Source organism: Rhinoderma darwinii, chromosome 7 (assembly GCF_050947455.1).
Source record: "Rhinoderma darwinii isolate aRhiDar2 chromosome 7, aRhiDar2.hap1, whole genome shotgun sequence".
NCBI lineage: Eukaryota > Metazoa > Chordata > Amphibia > Anura > Rhinodermatidae > Rhinoderma > Rhinoderma darwinii.
The window spans coordinates 104352136-104372417 of record NC_134693.1 but is presented as its reverse complement, the minus strand read 5'-3'; the positions used below and the strand labels follow the sequence as shown (position 1 = coordinate 104372417).

Genomic DNA, 20282 nt, shown 5'->3' with positions numbered 1-20282 from the left:
GGCACTGAACACACTAATAAATACCAGTCACACTTATGGATTGATGTTAAAGATTTATTTAAGGTTTTTGTGGATCAAAATATATAATGGTAAAGATGATGTTATACAAGATCCAGCAAAAACAATGGAAGATGTCACAGTATATAATGTAGTATCAGTAAGTGGTGGGAAATCTGTATTCCAGAGACACAGGAAGAGATGACATGTTCTCCTGTTCTGGGCCTGGTCTTCTGGGTAACATTGATGCACCGGTAACCACACTGATGTCTCTTCTGTGACAGATGTAGAAAATTTTAAGTCTCGCCATTGGAATACTTGTAAGATGGCAGGTTCTGCCCTCGGTTGTTATTGGCATTGATGTTGATGGTCTGTTTGTATCTGCTGACTTGTTCTGGGGGGAGAAGCACACAATCCTATTAGATATTCATTATTCAGGCTGCTTACCAAATATAGAGGGGACATATCTAGAGGAACTTACCTTTCTATCATCAACGATGGCGGCTCCTCCGGTCACAGGGAGCGCAGTTCTCGCCAGATATACTGCGGAATTGATGTTTATGCTGCAAGAGAAATATTTGCTATTAATGCTCTACTAATGTGTGTTTCTTGGCAGTCACAAAATCTAGAAGAGGTTTTATTGTGGATTTTCCTATTTGATCCTAGGGGTTACGCTACAAACCTTGATAATGGTTGATCCAAGCAATGGCTTTGATCTTAAGCTGCGCTGTTCAGGATGTTACAGGAACTTTCTGATGTTCACAAAGGTGGAATCATTGTTTTATGCACCTAAGATGGTAAATGTTCCTTAGGAGTCCTGCAAGATGCCAAGTAATGTCTTACATCAATAACAATGTTCCTTGTATCTAATCATGTAGTTTCTGCCGCTTACGGCACTTTTCTAAAAAAAGTGGACAGAGAGTAGCTGAAGCAGCAGAACCACCAGCGGCCGACACATTTATCATAATAACATGGATTATTAGTTATTAAGGTGTGGGCCTTTTAATAAATTAGGCACATTTTACTCCAAGTTTTTTTATATTAAGACCGGTGTATGAAACGTCAGTCTTAATGAATTCCCACCAATCTATTATACTACATACACGCTTACAGTTTTCTTCTAAAACCCATAACCTTCATTTAGAAATTAAATAAATATCTGAATACAAGAAAATTGAAATAGAAGATAGAATGACTTATTTACAATTTCTTTATGTTGGTTGATAAAATAAATTACTGATACAGAGGAAGACTTAAGAGATGGAAGAACATTCTCACAGCAAACATAATAGACAAGTACAATGCTCTCACCTTATGTGCTGTAAGGACATGAACAGACGCAGCTACTTTTTTTGTCCTAACCTCCTAATGCCCTTCAAATAGATCTTGCGGTCAAAGCGTCCACCAGCCAATGGGATGCTGGAATGAGAAATACATTGATGTAAGACATATGATAATGTTAGCAGGTAACCACAAAAATAATTGTTTTGTTTCACATCCTAGATTACTCCAGTACTGTCACCCAGGTATACAGCCACCTGCCCCAAAGTGTGAGCTCTGGCTATAAGGCCCATGTAGTAATGGCGGCTTCTGAAAGGATCATACCAACAACATGGAAGGAAATCATGACTTACTTATCTGAACCAGGTCTGAGCTTTACTTCAAAGATACCAAAAACGGGTCGGTGGTCTGAGGTCTTCAAAACAGGGCAAGAGTCGTATTTCAGGACTCGCACATCTCCCTCATATTGGCTTTTAAACAACACCCTGTCCTGTAGAGGTTATAAAAATAACAAATATCATCAGTGCAATCATATTATAATTTATTTATAAACCTCATAGCATCATAGACTGAACATTTCGGCCTATTTTCTTTAAGAAATATAAATTTTAAGACTTTCTTGCATTTAAGGTTTGACTTGGTCACACAGATTTAATGAAATAAGTATCTTTGAGCCATGCTAGGCGAAGACATATTACACTGGGAGACGATGACAAACTCACTACAAGTAAAATGGACTGGATGCTTTGTTCTTAAGAATTATTCCTCCATCTATAATAAAAATTTATTACCTTGGGCGAGGGGATTTATTATATGAAAATCTATTCATGAAATGTATTCTTTCTTTAGCACTGTAGACCTGGAAATAAGATATCTTACCGTATATGATGGGACTCTCTGCTTTTCTGATGTATCGTAGGTGTCTGTGCCAATGTCGAACTTATATGTAGGAAGGAATTCAATGGTGTGCTCCTTAAACCCTACAAATATGGACCCTTAAGTTAAAAGAAAAAAAAAACATGTCAGTATTAAAAACATGTGCAAGAGATGTAGGACTATATAAGAATGTGGAGAACATATGAACCATCATGACAGTGATTTGTATTGATCTGTCGAGGTGTATGTGGTAATAATGCAGGCTGAGGAGTGATAGAGATCTGTCTACTAGTAAATGTACCGTTGTTCTTGGCGTCATTCAGATGGTCGTGTTTGAGGAGACTGGACATATCTCTTCCTTTAATGTTCTTCAGAAGAGATTCCACGTTTTTTCTGTCCTCTTTCAGTTGAAAATTGAGGTCCCCAAACCAAAAAACTCGATCAAAGCGGCTGGTGACGTCCACTGTAGAATGAGATAAACACAGGACAGAATTAGACCACGTGACTGCATTAGAGTCAATGGAGATAAATAGAGAGATAAAGGAATCGATAGGTTCAACCACATAAGTAATACTCACAGGCATTGGAGTTTATTCTTTCCGGAATAATTTGAGGCAGGCGGAGACCCTCAGTGATAGTTTTATAGTCCTGGATCCTCTTGTAGACTGCCCCAACTGCCAACAAAAATATACATATCAGTAAATGTGACCTCCTGGAATTTAGGACAACCACCATATTTAAATTTCTTTGACAATAGGTTTCTTTATCTTATATTATGTAGGTATCATATCTACTTCTTGGGCTGTGTATTCTGAATGTTCCCTCAACAATCAATTTTTTACAAATAGTATTTATATTAATTGGATTTCTATTGACATTTTAGAAGATGAGACTGGTGGAGTTCCATGATCTGGGTCCGCACTCTGTACACCAGACGCACTGATATTTCTGTTACTGTAAATCTAAGACACAATCATTTTCATGACAGAGGATAATGTATTTCTATACTAGTCTGTAGAGGACATTAGGCCGTTTATCCTTCCACTATTATTCTCTCATTATATAGAATAAGTTTGATGGATTAGAAGAAGTTTGACCAAATGAGGAAGAACTTTTAATTTTACACCAAAATATAAATAGTACAAATCTTTTCATGTCATCTCATATATTCCAGCTTATTATTATTAAACAGCAGCACTTTTATACACAATAACACTGTACATAGTCATATATTAAAAACAGACATACTTACATCTCATATGGGAATTAATAAACAAGAATGATGTCCCAAAGACGGTGAAGGCAACACCCAAGGCTCCTTTAGTTTTGACATGGTGGAATAGCCTGGTTGTTACGTGGGTGTGCTCTACCTCTGTATAAGAAATGAAACACAAGAAGAAGGGTTAGTGGTTAATAGTACAACATGCAACAATGAAACAGAGATAGTTTCCTATTAAACGCTGGAAATATTACTACAACACCATTTCACACTTTGTAACTGTGGAGTAAACTATCAGATCTCCAATACTCCACAGTGAAGAATCTGAGAGTTGGGTTCTTAGACATCTAGTTCTAATGACTAAATAAGATGTTCCAACTAATGACTTCAATTAGGACTTATTATGTAAATGTAAGAAAGTGAATCTTACCTGAGCAGAACCAGATCAGTTCCCGTCGAATAAAGATGGTGAGATACAGGACTCCGAGCCCGGATGAATGGTATAGCACGTAGTGTGGACCAAGAGTCTCTTGTAATTTTATCTCCCATTCCCGTCTACAAGAAGACACAATTTCAAGTTTACATATTAATAAATTACTCCAGATTAAAATATTGAACTCATTTATTAAATAATCAATATTATAACCTCTGGGGTTAAATAGGAAAATTTAGGAGTGATCCTACAATAAGTAGCAGGTCAAGAGAGAATTTCAATCAGCCGACCTGTAGTCCATCTGCAAAGACTGTTGTAAGACAACCTAAGAAGACTTACCTGTTTGGACATCCTTCCTGAACGCCAATTACGTAAATGTCTTTGGTGTCATCTGATGGCAACAGCAGATCCTCTAGATTTTGTGGGAACTCCTGCTCAAAATATGAAGATATTAATAATGTATACACAGAGCACCAACCAAACTGACATCTTCTATATCACCTACAAAAAATTATATCTGATCGAATTGGATTTTAGTCTTTATAGACTATGGCCAGTGCTGCAGTCTTAGGATCAGAGGCATTACCATTCCAAAGACATAGATTATTAGTTTGACAGTTTGCAGTGTGTGCAGCAACATTGATTGGCCCAAATGTTTAGAAAATTTGGGCCTAGGGTAGTATATAATATGTCTATCTCATATCCAACTACAAATTTATCCAACTTTAGGCTATGTTCACACGGAGTATTTTGCAGGAGGAATATCTGCCTCAAAATTCCGTTTGGAAGTTTTAGGCAGATTTTCCTCTCCCTGCACACCAATTTTTTTCACAGCGTTTTTCGCCCGCGGCCATTGAGCGCCGCGGGCATAAAACACAGCGAAATACGCTATCTCTGCCTCCTATTGAAGTCAATGGGAGGTCAGGGGCGGAAGCGCCCGAAGATAGGGCATGCCGCTTCTTTTTACCGCGAGGCAGTTTTACTGCTGGCGGGAAAAAGACGCCGACGCCTCCCATTGAAATCAATGGGAGGCATTTTCGGGCCGTTTTTGCCGAGTTTTGCGACGCGGTTTCCACGTCAAAAAACTTGGCAAAATACTCTGTGTGAACATAGCCTTAGATCATATACACTCATGGTTCACAATAGATATTGGAAATTACTTCTCACCTTTCCCTCCATATTCCAGGTGGCAACGTATAATCTCAGCCGTCTATTTGGGAAACAGCGATCCAGTTCTTTAGCGCCAATCACAGCGCTGCTGCCCAAGCTCCTGATTGCGCTCTTCTTGGTGTTCTTTGAGCCAATGTCACAAGGTTTGCTGTGACTTGGATCGCTGAATTTTTCGGCTGGCATATCTTTGATGTTGGAAAACTTCTGGAGCGAGATGTTAGGCTCCTCCATAGTTGGTATCTCTTTCATCAGATTTCCTTTATCAGGAATCTGAGAGACATGATATTTTTTGGATTTTTTCCAAAAGGGCATGGTTGGTTAATAACCCGGGTGCAAAACTGCACCAATGTCCGTGGTAGAAAACCAGGCGACAGTAAAGATTGAATTTAACTAATCGCCTCTAGTTCTCTGAAAATAGGACAAATCGCTGACCGTAAAAGCAACACAGTAATCCAACAGTGTCAATCCAACAGCAAGATCTAGAATGACCAGAAAAATAAATAGTTAGGGAAAACTTAAAGGAAACCAGCTGGAGAAATTAGTTATAAAAGGGGTATTCCAAGTACAGGAACTGGACAATCAGAAGTGTTTGAAGATCACATTGCTTGGGGTCTTGGGGCTTGGACCCCCTGTGAATGACATTGCTTGGGGTTTGGATGTTGGAACAATGCATTGGTTGTTGAATTGACCATACGGTATGACATTTCCGGGGTTTATGTAATTTTTATATGAGATACTAACTATAATTTAGAACCTCTGTAATTTGTTATAGACATTATTACATTTTATATTTACATATATATATATATTAATGAAAAATGACAATTGCTTTTGAGGATACAGGATTAGGGGGTCAGGGCTGTTCTTAAGAAATCACTTTCCTAACATTTTTATACTAGTAATTATTATTATTAATAATAATAAGAAGAATTGTGTATTTTACACAAATAGGAAACCTCAAATACATAATTAGTAATTCCCTAGTAAATATTTATTATGTGAATTACTCCTGTTATAAACTGAAGGGTTCCAATAATAAGTTCTCAGGGCTGCAGGACATTCACATTCCCTTTTTTTTGAGGTTGCTTTATCAATTTACCAGCAGAATACAGATGCCAATTTTTGTCTGCAAGCTGCATTCTGTCTCTGGAGCAGAAGTCACAGGCCGCCATATTGCCATTTAGCAACTTCTTAGTAAATTAGTATAACTATTCCAAATATAAACTAAACTTTAAATGGCAGACACAGCAGAATTATACCGAAGAATAAAATATTTATAAAGAAACTGATAGGTGAGACTCATCTAGAGACGTAGCGCTGATAGAGTACTTACCAGTCACATCCAACTGAGTGACAGATCTAAGGCAAGCACCATAGTATACACCCACCCTCTGTGACATCACAATAGCTATTCCCTGGGTGAGTTGCTTTTATGACCTCACCCATAATTTGCATATTTCAATATGGATTTATCATTATTTTTAATAGTAGTGACATCACAATACATAAACCAAAAATACACTATGTGGCCAAAAGATGTGGACAGCTGACCCTTTACACCATTATAAGCTTGTGGTACTTCCCATTACAAAGCCATGGATGTTAATATGAAGTTGGGCCCCCTATTGTGGCTATAACTTCTTCTGACAAGGCTTTCCACAAGATTTTGTAGCGTGTTTGTTGGAATTTTTGCCCATTTAATTAAAAGAGTATTTGTGAGTTCAGGTTAGGGGTCAGGGCTCTGTGCAGAGAGTCAAGTTCCTCCACACCAAATTTATCACTCAATGTCTTTATGGACCTTGCTTTGTGCAAAGGGGCAACGTCATACAGAAACAGGGAAGGGTCTTTACCAAACTAGTCCCACAAAGTCAGAAGCATGCAATGGTCTAAGTAGTCTTTACATTACCATTCACTGGAAATAAAGGGCCTAGCCCAAACCATGATAAGTAGCCCCAGACCAGTATCAATTCCCCACTAATAATTTTTATATCAATTGATCAAAATTCAGAATTGAATTAAATTGAAATTATTTCTGGTGAACCTAAATAATATAAGGAATTATAGTCCCCTAATATACAGTCCTCTAATATGAGCATATGGAAATTTCTCTTTTACAAGTGGTAAACATAATGATAATAAGGGAGCTCAAATTTTGGCCACTTACCCTGCAAATCTAAGATACTTGAGCAATTTAATTGCACACTAATACTAATACCATATTACTACCACTATCACACAATATCTTCTAGAGATGGAATAATTCAATGTTCCTAATAAAACAAATTGATTAGCAAGAAGTACAGATGTAGCATTGATAGATTACTTACCGGTCACATCCAACTGATAGTGACAGCTCTGTGACCAACATCATTGTTTATACCCAAGCTCTGTGACATCACAATAGCTATAACCGGTTTGAGCTGCTTTTATGACCACACCCATAATTTACATATATCAGTATGGCTTTACCATTGGGAATATGAATTTGATGATATTGTATGATTTGTACCTCTAGAAAAGTTTAGTGTGATCTGTAATTTTTCCGCGTGTTTTCATCAATTGCTTTACTGTATAGAGTATTTTTTTATTGAAATTAATAAAATTGAAGTTTTTAATGGGAACGTTCTCTGATGAATTCTTTATAGGGGATAAATGATCATTTCTGTCTGTGTGACATGGGGGAAATCATTTATATTATCTTAAAATATATAATTTTAGTTTTGAATTTTAATAAACCCTAAAGACCCCCATTAGAGGATGTGACTCTGCACCAGTAAGAACACGCTATATGCTGCATCTCCTGTGCTCAGCCCTCTTACTCCTTACAATCCTGAATACATACTGCGTCACAATTCCCCTACCAGCTTGTAATAGGAATCAGAACAGCTGTGGGCAGCCATTACCTCATGTACCATGTCCTGGAAAGGTAATAGAGGTGGTAAGAATCGATCTAGACATCCTGAGACAAGATGGGCATACCTGATGTGAACGAATGCAGCGTAAATTATACATATCATAAGCCTTCCAGAGAGGGTAGAAGGCCAACATCCATATGTATTCATTAAAAGTGGCTGCATTATATTTTTATGGATACCACAATCTCTGCTGCATTTATAGTCAAGAGAACCGAAGAATTCCTTCATAGTCTCTTCATCTGGGTCATTTCTAAGACCATTGATGGCACATTTGGGAAACTGTAAAGACAGGGATTGGCTTTACTAAACATCAAGTAGTCATGGCAGTCAGAACTCCACGATCAGAAAGTGATGACAAATCCTAATTGTATTCCCCCCACTTTATAAGATGTAAAACCACTTTAACCCCTTAATGATGCAGCCTAGTTTGGGCCTTAAGGCTCAGACACCATTTTTCAAATCTGACCTGTGTCACTTTAGCTGGTAATATTTTTGGAATGCTATTCTTTTATCCAAGCGATTGTGAGAATTTTTTCTCGTGACACATTGTACTTTATGTTAGTAGTAAAATTTGGTCAATACCTTTAGTGTTTATTTGTGAAAAACACCTACATTTAGAGACATTTTTGAAAATTTTAGATTTCTCTAAATTTGAGTGTATCTGCTTGTAAGACAGATAGTAATACAACACAAAATAGTTACTAGTTAACATTTTGGAGGTGAAATTTACAAATATATATATATATATATATATATATTTATTTTTTATTTTTTTAAGAAATTCCATTATAATCCATTTTATTTCTGTAACACAGAAGGTTTTAGCAGCGAAACTCAGCTCAATATTTATTGTTCAGATTCTGCAGCTTTTAAAAATGTCCCACATGTGGCCCTGGTGGACTGAAGCACAGGAACACCTACTAGGTTTTTGGGGCCTCCTTTTTATTACAATATATTTTAGGCACCCTGTCATTTTTGAAGAGGTCTTGTGGTGCCAAAACATAGGAAACATCCCCAAAAAGACGCCATTTCGGGACTACACTCCCAAGGAATTAATCTATGGGTATAGTGAGCATTTTAACACTACAGGTGTTCTGCTGAATTTATTGAAATTAGGTCATAGAAATTAAAATCTAAACATTTTTTACACAAAAAGTAGTTTCAGAAAGAGAAAAGAGAAAAAAAGAGAAAAAGAACACCAACATTTGTAAATCAAGTTCTCTCAAGTACGATAATACCCCATATGTTGTCATAAACTGCTGTTTGGACACACGGTAGGGCTCAGAATGGCAGGAGCACCGTTTGGCATGCAGATTTTGCTGGTTTTGTTTAAAGGTGGCAAGTCGTATTTGCAGAGTTCCTTAGGTACCAGTACCGTAAAAACCTCTTGAGAAGTGACTCCATTTTGGAAAATAAAACCCTCAAGGCATTCACTTAGGGGGGTAGTGAATAGTTTGAGGATCGTCATTTGTCTGTAGGAGCGCAGATTTTGCTGGATTGGTGTTAGATTAAAGGAGTGAAAGAGCACCATGCGCATTTGAGGTCTATTTTAGTGATTTTTCCATAGCATTTGCCCCCAATTGCAGGGCTCTGAGGTCTAATAGTAAAACAAAAACTTCCAAGAAGTGACCCCATTTTTTAAAATATACCCCTCAAGGCATTTATTAAAGGGTGCAGTGCGTATGAACCAATACTACTATTTTTACTAGAAAAATGTGCAGTGGATTTTCCGCTGATATGCCATTTAAGTGCACGATATGTTATACCCAGATTGTGCCCCTGAAGACAAATACAGCATAAACTGTTAAGCGGGTTCTCCCGGGTATGGCGATGCCATATATGTGGATGTAAACTGCTGTTTGGGCACACTGAAGGGTTCAGAATGGAGGGAGCGCCATTTGGCTTATGAAGCACAGATTTTGCTTGGTAATTTTTCTGTTTGGGGTTTTGCTGGTATTTCAGTTTATAAGTCTATCCTATAGAGAGAGGTCAATTAACACACAGTATATTAGAAACATGAAACAACTTTATTGCACATAAATACACATAAATACACAGGATATATCAATAAAAGTTAGAACCATGCAATGCCCTTTAAATATCCTGTTCCGCTGGAGAGACACCACCCCCGGACGAAGGCATTCCTGCCGAAACGCGCGTCGGGTTCGGTGTCTCTGCAGGTAGCAGGAGCAACTACACATGGGTAAGCTGATATATGGCCATACATTTTGGCCTTAGCTTGTATCATCGCATTTATATACAATCATTCCAGGTAGCTATATGGCAATACTATCATTTCAGGTGAACATATTTATTATACATATATCATATTGCCCTGGTTTTTATATTATATGTCATTATGTCTCCCCATATGTTGCTTCAACCTGCAGGACACGTTTTGCATTGCATGGTTCTAACTTTTATTGATATATCCTGTGTATTTATGTGCAATAAAGTTGTTTCATGTTTCTAATATACTGTGTGTTAATTGACCTCTCTCTATAGGATAGACTTATGATTTCATAGGTCAATGCACCAAGTTCATTACTTGGTTTTTTATTTAAACCAATTGTTTCTGGTTACCAGTTTTTCAATTGGTTTGTCCCTGAATGTACAAATAGGCCATTTATTTCAGTTTATAATCTGGGGGCATATGTAAACTGTGCGGAGTACATCAGTACATAATAAGAGGATATAATAATGCGATAAATAAATAATAATCCGCAGTTCTGTGGCCTGTGTCGCACTGATAAATGGTGCCCGATCTTATCCCCCTTTTGGATCGCACTCTGCACATTTTGTGTCGCCATATTCTGAGAGCCATAACTTTTTTTTTGTGACAGAGCGGTGTGAGGGCTTGTTTTTTGCGGGACAATCTGTAGTTTTTATCGGCACCATTTTTGGATACATGCAACTTCTTGATCATTTTTTATTCTATTTTTTGAGAAGCGTGGTGACAAAAAATAGCAATTTTGCTATTGTTTTTATCCTTTTTTTTTTTTTACAGCGTTTACCGTGTACTATAATTGACATATTTACTTTATTCTGTGGGTCAGTACGATTCTGGTGATACCAAATTTATATTTCTTTTTTATGTTTTACAACTATTTGCACAATAACATTTATTTTGTAAAAAGAATGTATTTTTTCTGTTGCCACAATCTGAGAACCACAACTTTAAAGAAAATTTTTGGTCGACAGAGCTGTATGAGGGCTTGTTTTTTGCAAGACGAGCTATATGTTTTTTTATTGGTACCATTTTTGGATACATGCAACTTTTTGATCACTTTTTATTCTTAGGTGACCAAAAACATAGCAATTCTGGTATCGTTTTTTTATTATTTATTTTTATGGCATTCACTGCATTGGATAAATTACATAATATTTATATAGTTCAGGCCATTACGGATGCGGCAATACCAATTCTGTATAGCAAAACGACACATGGTCAATAACAAAATATCTTTATTATTGCAATAAATACAGACAAAATAATATAATCTCATAAAAACAGATAAAATCATCTAAAACAAAGGATTGCAGTGGTGGTCAGAAAATACACAACATCAAATATATAGTTATTTATATGGTGCAAACAATGTATCACAACTCGGTTTGATCAGGCAATAGCCACAAAGTAAAGATGAGGCTGGACGGTAGCACGGAGGGCTTAAGGGAAAGCCTCCATGACTGCCATAGGAGGGAAGGTTAGCCAATCAGGGGGGAAAGGGTTAGTGGAGGCAGGGAGAGGGAGGAGATGGAGAGGGCAGGAGTTGGGGTTCGGTATCTTTTCCTCCCGCTGTTTTCGACATTGAGCCTGAAGCAGCGGGAGGAATAACAGGTAAAAAAGTTAGCTCCCACTGCCCTGCTTACCTGCAAGTATGGCGTCTCCAGTCAGCATGCTTGATCAGCTGCGCGCGGCAGCTGAGTTCCACGGTCCGGGGTGCCTGGAGGAGACGGTGGCAGCGCTGGCCAGTATCCATCAGGTGGGCCAGTCTTCGCGCATAGATCGGCGCTCTGTGTCGGCTGCTAGCCCGGATGCGCTCCCCTCCCCCCTTTCTGGCGCTGATGACATGGCGGTGGGGGGAGAGTTGCTTATTGCTGCCCCTGCTGAAATAAAGCAGAGGGCGTCAACGGGAGCGGCGGTTGCTCAGGCTCGGTCACCCCGCCGCTCCCAGCGGTCCCGCCCACCTGAATGGTTGAGTCCGGATGTGGTCCCGCGGGCTCGGCGTCACAGGGGGAGCCCTTCTAAGGACGCTGCAGGCCAGGCTGCTGGGACGGCCGCCTCCTCCCAGGGCCTGCGTCCTGGCAGGAATCCCCAGCCGCGACGGGGCTCGGCGGTTCACAGGGAGTCGCAGGCTGGGCTCCCTGTTACGCCACCGCCTTTATATGCAGTGTCCAGGGTGCAGTCCACGGCCGCCCCGCATGGTGATGTGCCGGCCATGGGGCAGGCTTCCTTGAGGTCTTCGGTGAGGACACCAAGATCAGCGACGACGACGAGGCAACAGGTCCTGTCGGAAGTCTGGGTCCCTGCGGTCGGGCGGCAGGTTGCCGGCCTGTCTGTCAGCATGCCAGGGTCCCCGTGTCGGAGATGTTGGTGCGAGTGCCAGTCGTCAGCGAGAGAGGATCTGGAAGATGGAGAGCTGGACGAGTCGCAGCGCGGTCAGAATTTTCCGGCTGGCGGGAATACAGCGCCTGGGCAGCCTGGTGAGTGCGTAACTCCTACTTTGCCGTATCCAGCAATTTTCATGTCAGGTTTTGGGGGTGGGGCAGCGAGCGCGGAAGTATCGGCTGTCGGTAGTGGTGTTGCCGGGCGAGATGGCTTATCGGATTTAGTGGGTTGTTTGCGCAAGTTAGTCGGGCGCTTAGATAGGGCAGCGGCACCTGTAGTTCCGGCGGGGTCCCCGGCGGTGGTCTGGGAAGGTCCTCGTGATGTACAGTCACGGTCCCTGGTTGGGGAAGTTTCGGGGGCATCCAAGGAAGCAGTGGCAGTGTCTGTTAAAACCGAGGCGCAGAAGGACAGGGATAGAATTCGGCTTGATGATCGTGCTCGGGGCGAGGTTTACGTCTGTTTTGAGGGTCCTTTAGGGGCCCACCTTAAACAGGAGGTTCGGGAACGGATTTGTAAGGATGAGTACGTGGAAATTTTTTCCCTTCTGCCACTTGCGAAGTTCAACTTGGATAAGGGCAAGCGGGATGAGAGTAAGAAGGAGGAAGAGGAGCGTCGGCAGTATAGGCTTATCCCGCAGACGTTCGTGAATTGGTCGCAAGCTTTTGCTATTTTGGCGAGTGTGATTGGGGAAAAGGCACCTGAAAATTGCTCGGCGTTGTTTTGTTATTTCGATGCCATCGGGGAGGCTCATCGGGCATACGGGGGTCAGGTGTGGTTGCGGTATGATGAGCAGTTTCGCCAGCGGAAGGCGGTCCGGCCGGCGATTCGGTGGGATCAGAAAGATATTGCGCTTTGGTTGCGGGTGACGGCCCCGGTTAAGCAGTCCTTTCTCGGGAGCATTGGCCAAGGAGGTCAGTCTAGTCAGTCCGGACAGGGCTCTGGGTCAAAACTCGGGTTCTGCTGGCAATTCAATGATGGCCAGTGTAAGTTCGGGGCCACTTGTAAATTTAAGCATGTCTATTCGGAGTGCAACGGCTCCTCGCATGGGGCTGCAAAATGTATGCGAAAAGGGAAGCGTCAGACACTCAGTCCTCCTCCGTTGGTCAAGTGGCTGTCGCCGGTGAGGGTGGAAAGGATGGCCCCGTATCTAAATGAATATCCGAATAGGGTTGCAGCCAAGTTAATTTATGAGGGGTTTTTGTTTGGTTTTGTTATTCCCCCTCCTCCGTATGAGGTTCCGCTTACACGGCGCAATCTTAAGTCAGCTTATTTGCACTCGGCGGTCGTTTTGAAAAAACTTTTGAAGGAAGTTTCGTTGGGTCGCATGGGCGGGCCTTTTGTCGAGCCGCCTATAGAGAATCTAGTGCTATCCCCCTTGGGAATTGTGCCGAAGCGGGAGCCCCATAAATTCAGTTTGATTCAGCATTTGTCTTTTCCCAGAGGTCGTCGGTAAATGATGGGATAGATCACGATTTATGCTCGGTTGTTTACACGTCATTTGACAAAGCGGTGGTGTTAGTGCGTGAGGCAGGGCCTGGGGCGTTGTTGGCAAAAAGTGACATTCAAGCGGCTTTTAGCTTGCTGCTGGTCCATCCGGAGAGCCAAAGGCGGTTGGGTTGCTTCTGGAATGGGGGGTTTTATGTCGATAGGTGTCTTCCAATGGGGTGCTCCCTTTCTTGCGCATACTTCGAGGCATTTAGTAGCTTTGTGGAATGGGTGACGAAGGGCGTAGCTGGGGTGGATTCGTTAATACATTATCTTGACGATTTTTTGTGCGTCGGCCCTAGCGGTTCCCCTATTTGCGGTTATTTATTGTATTCCTTGCAGAAGGTTGCGACGGATTTTGGAATTCCTCTGGCGCCTGGAAAAACTGAGGGCCCTGTCCCTACCATCTGTTTTTTAGGGATCGAAATTGATTCGGTTGCAATGCAATTCGAGTGCAATTCGAGTGCAGGCTTCCTGAGGATAAATTACTGTCATTGCGTCAAGAGGTGAGGCGTGCCTGCCGATTGAAGAAGATCACTTTGCGCGATCTCCAGTCTCTGCTGGGGAAGTTGAACTTTGCCTGTCGGATTATACCAATGGGTAGAGTTTTTAGTAGGCGATTGGCGGCAGCGACGGCGGGTATCCGGGCATCCCATCATTTCGTGAGGATTGGGGTGGAACACAGGGCGGATCTGCAGGTCTGGGACGCGTTTCCCGGGCAATATAATGGTAGATTGTTGTGGGTGTCGCCGGTACAGGATATGAGCGAGTTGGAGCTGTTTACTGACGCGGCGGGGTCTGGTGGTTTTGGTGCGTATGCAGGAGGTCAATGGTGTGCGGGGGACTGGCCGGACAGCTGGGTGATCAGTGGTCTTACACGGAATCTGGCCCTGCTCGAGCTGTTCCCCAACGTGGTTGCGGTGACCATTTGGGGGGACAGGCTCAGGGATAAAAACATTAGTTTCCACCGCGATAACATGGGAGTGGTGTTAGCGATTAATAACGTATCGGCATCTTCTCCGCCTGTGGTTCAGTTGTTGCGTCACTTAGTCTTGGTGTGCTTGTCCTTAAACACGTGGATGGTTGCGGTGCATGTATCGGGGGTTTACAATTGTATCGCTGATGCTCTTTCTCGCTCGCAGTGGAATCGATTGTGTTAATTGGCACCGGGAGCGGAGCTGTTCGGTTTGGCTTGCCCGGGACATCTATGGGATCTGGTTTCGGTCCCGTGGAACGGTTGATCGAACAGTCGTTGGCTAGTGCGACTTGGAGTACTTATTTGGCTTGTTGGCAGCAGTGGGAGGAGTGGGTAAGAGTGTTGGGTAACGTCAGCACGGATCAAGACAGGTTGGTGGCATTGTTATACTGGTTGGGGGATGCTTGGGAGGCGGGGTTTTCTCTGGCTAAGGTGAATCGTTTCGTTGCTGGGTTGGCGTTTGGATTTAAATTACGGGGTTTTCAGGATGTGTCCAAGAATTTTTTGGTCAGGCAAGCTTTGAAGGGTTTGCATCGCGGCAGGGCTGAAGCAGATCAGAGGCGACCCATGTCTTTTACCCTTCTTGGTTCGTTGGGCGCATCGCTGGGGGCTGTTTGTAATTCGCCTTATGAGGTAGAGTTGTTTCGTTTGACTTTTTCTCTAGCGTTTTTTGGAGCACTCAGAATTGGTGAGTTGGTTTCTCCTAGTGCGGTGAGGGCTGGGGGATTGCGACAGGCGGATGTGGGTCTATATGGGGATAGACTCGAGTTGTTTTTGTGGCGGTCCAAGACTGATCAAGTAGGACGGGGTAAGCGGATAGTGTTGTTTGCCCTCCCGGGGTCGGCGATGTGTCCGGTTGCTTGTAAGGTTTCTTTCAAGCCACGGGGTGGGGTGCCTGAGTCGCCATTGCTCCGTCATGAGAATGGCTCGTTTTTGTCCAGGTATCAATTTGGTGCTGTATTTAAAAAATGCTTGCCTGAGGTCGGAGTTGGGTATGAGTATTACTCGTCTCACACGTTTAGGATCGGCGCTGCTACTGAAGCTGGGCGTTGGGGGTTGGATGACGAGGGTGTGCGTCGCATTGACCGTTGGAAGTCCAATAGGTTTAGGACTTACGTGCGCCCTCATTTGTTGTGAGTTTGTAACTTGTGTTTTGATGGCTTACATGTGCGTTTGCTTATCCTTTCATTTCAGATCATCGCCCCTGCTTAGTTTGGCTTTTAGGACACTCTTATGTGCACTGGGGGGCACTGCGGGCGGACGTTCGCCCAGATGGCCGTCAGCTTCGCATTCCGCGGCAAGATGCGGTTTTACATTGGCTGGGATTCTGAGGTATGTTATGGAGCCGGGTATTGACCGAGTTTCAAACATACTCTCAGTTAGATAGGGTTCCGGAGGTTCTGGCTTTACATGTGGGGGGGGGAACGATCTAGGTGTGCGCCCTTTTCGTGAGTTAGTGCGGGATATAAAACACGATTTGTTGTGCTTATGGGCGTCTTATCTACGCTTAGTTATAGTTTGGTCGGACATAGTTCCGAGGAAGTTTTGGCGCTTGGCAAGATCAGTGGAGAGGGTTAATAAAGCCTGCATCAAAGTAAACCGGGCGGTGTCACGTTTTGTTGGGGGGGGAGTCCTTGAGGTTTGTCAGTACAAAATGGTGGGGAGACTTCATAGGGTGTTTTTCCATTTGAAGTGGTCTTCTGGTGGTTGGAGCCATCTGCAGAGGTGAGCGGTGCCTCCGAGCTGGTTTACGAATGGAGGTAAATAGTTGTTGGTGGTTTGCAGATGGCTAACTTAAAAGGAAAATCGGTAAAAAATGGCTTCAAGGACTTCCCCTGCTCTGTTTAGTGTTAAAATGTTGATTGTTATTTATGTTTCTGACCTATGTTGGGTCATGTGAATTATAGGAGGAATTCTCTGGTCGAATTCCTTAAGTAGTTATCCGAATGTTTCGGATTAAATTGTATTTCAAAAATAATGTAGATTAATAAACGGCTGCTGTGGCCATTTCACATCCAACCTCGGTTGTCACGTGTCCTTATTTGGTGGATGGGTGGAAAAGGGGAATAAAAGGTAAAATAGCACATGACTCTACTCAGGCCAGTCAAGACGAGGCTGGACGGCAGCACGGAGGGCTTAAGGGAAAGCCTCCATGACTGCCATAGGAGGGAAGGTTAGCCAATCAGGGGGGAAAGGGTTAGTGGAGGCAGGGGGAGGGAGGAGATGGAGAGGGGAGGAGTTGGGGTTCGGTATCTGTTCCTCCCGCTGTTTTTAGCATTGAGCCGGAAGTAGCGGGAGGAATAACAGGTAAAAAAGTTAGCTCCCACCCTTCCGCTCTGAATTGGGTTGTGTCTTTTGGGATTGGGTTTGTTTTTTGTGCGTTTGTCTATTTTCTTGTGCTTATGATGTATGCTTGCGTAACTTGTGTTTCTCTTTTCTTTGGAGTAGGTCTAGGTGTCATGGCGGCTGGCGAGGGGAGTCCTTGAGGTTGGTCAGTACAAAATGGTGGGGAGGTTGCATCGGGGTATGCGTCCCCCAAAAAGGTATATCATTTGAAGACTTCATAGGGTGTTATCCCTTTGAAGTGGTCTTCTTATGGTTGGAGCCATCTGCAGAGGTGAGCTGTGCCTCCGAGCTAGTTTACGGCTGGAGGTAAATAGTTGTTGGTGGTTTGCAGATGGCTAACTTAAATGTAAAATCGGTAAAAAATGGCTTCAATGACTTCCCCTGCTCTGTTTAGTGTTAAAATGTTGATTGTTATTTATGATTCTGACCCATGTTGGGTCATGTGAATTATAGGAGGAATTCTCTGGTCGAATTCCTAAAGTAGTTATCCGAATGTTTCGGATTAAATTGTATTTAAAAAATAATGTAAATTAATAAACGGCTGCTGTGGCCATTTCACATCCAACCTCGGTTGTCACGTGTCCTTATTTGGTGGATGGGTGGAAAAGGGGAATAAAAGGTAAAATAGCACATGACTCTACTTAGGCCAGTCAAGAGATTTCCCAAGTGGGACAAAAACATATTTTAATGGGAACAAGATCCCCTATAAGGCTGGATACACTACTAAAGAAAAAGCCTTCACAAAAAATATGGGACACAAACCTCAAGTTCGTAATGACATAATAAACATGTCCTAAGGACACATGGAGTAAAAAGCACCACTAAACTGACCCATAAACGGTCCAAGATACAGCAACAACAAATAACCACCACCACCACAGGACCCCAAAGGTCCAACTGTCCGATTTCTGTTATAATATCCTGCAATACTTATGTAATCACCTTCTGTAGATGTCAGACCCGGTGGCTATTGTTAGGCCTCCGGTTACCATAGCAACCATCGGCACCCTGCGATTGCGTCGCAAGATCGCCACTGGCGTTGTAACCCCTTAAGTGTGATGATCGCTATTGACCGCTGCATTTAAGGGGTAAATCGGCGTAAACCACTGCGATCGGTCCCGGAGGGATGAGCTGTGATAACTGCTGTACGACGATACAGCAGTTATCACAGCTCATAAATGTGTCGTGGTTGGGAATGGCGCTGGATTTCAGCGGTACCATACTATTACTGAGCTGAGCACGAACAATGTGCTCAGCTCGTTGTAATAGTAATGAGCAGAGCGGGAAGGGGTTAAGGACAACCTCAGCAATGTGCTAACCACAGGGGGCCTTCTGTCAAGCTTCTACCACAATCTGCTGTTATCAATGGGGGAATCGGACAGCAAATGGGCCGTCAGTGTAAGACACAAATATGAAAAGTCCTGCAAAGGTAGAGTCGCTCCTTACACTGGCTTTCTGCTTTAGCCAACTGAGGGGTTGTGTAAGTAGGTTGTCTAAAGGTCCATTCACACTGCATTTGCAGTGCACAATTGGCATATGCATCGGTAAATGCTCACGTCGCATACCACAATCTTGTCCATTATGGACTAATATATATATTGGTTTACTTTTATTTCACAAATAAGTGGTATAGAAACTTGGAAACATACTCTCAGTATATCATGGGGATGCTGATACTGTATAAGTCAAAGGAGGTTATATCAGGCAGACAGAAGGATAAAAAATAGCAAAAAAAATATTATAGAGGGAGTAAAGAAAAAGGTGTAAAAAACGAAACAGAAAGACTGCCTAGATAACAAGGAACAGGGAAAAGTTATACCTTGTAAAAAAGCAAGATGGAAAAAAGAGAAAGATAAATTTGGACTGACATTATTTTGCTAAATATAATGGTAATATTGAAGAAATTAAAAGAATCCTAAAGAGAAATTGGGAAATACTATTAAGTGATCTGTTTTTGAAAGATGAAGTAAGAAGGTCCCCACAAATGATCGTAAAAAGACCAAGGATAATAAATGATATAGTCGCACCATCCTATCCAAAATATAAGAAATACTAAAGAAAGGAATAGGGTTTGCGAATAATAGTAGAGTTTAAGAACGAGTAAAGTAAAAGAGTCTTTACTATTCCCCATAGATTCATATTGGTTGTTTTTATCCTATTTTATTAATATATGTATTTTTGCATGGAAAAAGAAATATAAGAAATTCCCTGTATTAAATAATGTAATTGGGATGAAGTATTAGAGGAATAGAAAGGGTAAAAGAGCGAGAAAGAACCTCTTCCGAAACATCTGCCATAGAGAGATATGTCCATTATAGGAAGTATAAAGAGATTTAGGCCCAGATCACACTGAGTTTTTTTATGCTGATTTTGACACGGAAACCGCATTGGAATCAGCACCAAAAAACGGCCGAAACTGTCTTCTATTAATTTCAATGGAAGGCGGAGGCGTTTCTTTTCTGCTGCAGCTTTTAGCGGCTCGCTGTTCCGCCTCTGACCTCCCATTGAAATCAATGAGAGGCAGAGAAAGTGTTTTTCACAGTGTTTTTTGCACGCGGCGCGCAGTGGCCACGGGCGAAAAACGCAATGGTAAATGCTGCGCAAATCGCAGGCAGGTCAAAGTCTGCCTCAAAATTTTTCTGCCTGCAAAAACACTCTGTGTGAACAGGGCCTTAGAGTTCGGAACGTCACTTCCGGTATTGCGTGAGTAAACGTAGAAAGGTTTGTTTATATAATATAGAGACATTTAAATTGTTTCAATGCTGTGAAACATAGTATTCCTGATGAAAGGGGCTGCCCCGATACAACTGACACAGTGGGTTTTATAAGTTTTAATACTTTTTACTATATTAAATATCTGCTCCTATGCACTCTTACTAGGGTCCTGACGCTGAAGGGCTCCTACCACACCACTCGTCCTAGTGACTACTGCACCCAGTCCAGTACAATTCAGGAGTGTACTACTAGGCCAC

The 20282-nt window shown here is 42.2% G+C and overlaps 1 protein-coding gene across 1 annotated transcript in view; it reads right to left on the bottom strand.

Moving 5' to 3' along the window:
• Positions 1-3774: 3774 nt before the first annotated feature.
• Positions 3775-20282, bottom strand: part of LOC142657470 (phosphatidylinositol polyphosphate 5-phosphatase type IV-like) — a 117380-nt gene continuing 100872 nt past the window's right edge. The window contains exon 3 of the mRNA XM_075832504.1: positions 3775-3928. Within this exon, the coding sequence (XP_075688619.1) occupies positions 3775-3928 (154 nt within the window). The remainder of the gene's footprint in view (positions 3929-20282) is intronic.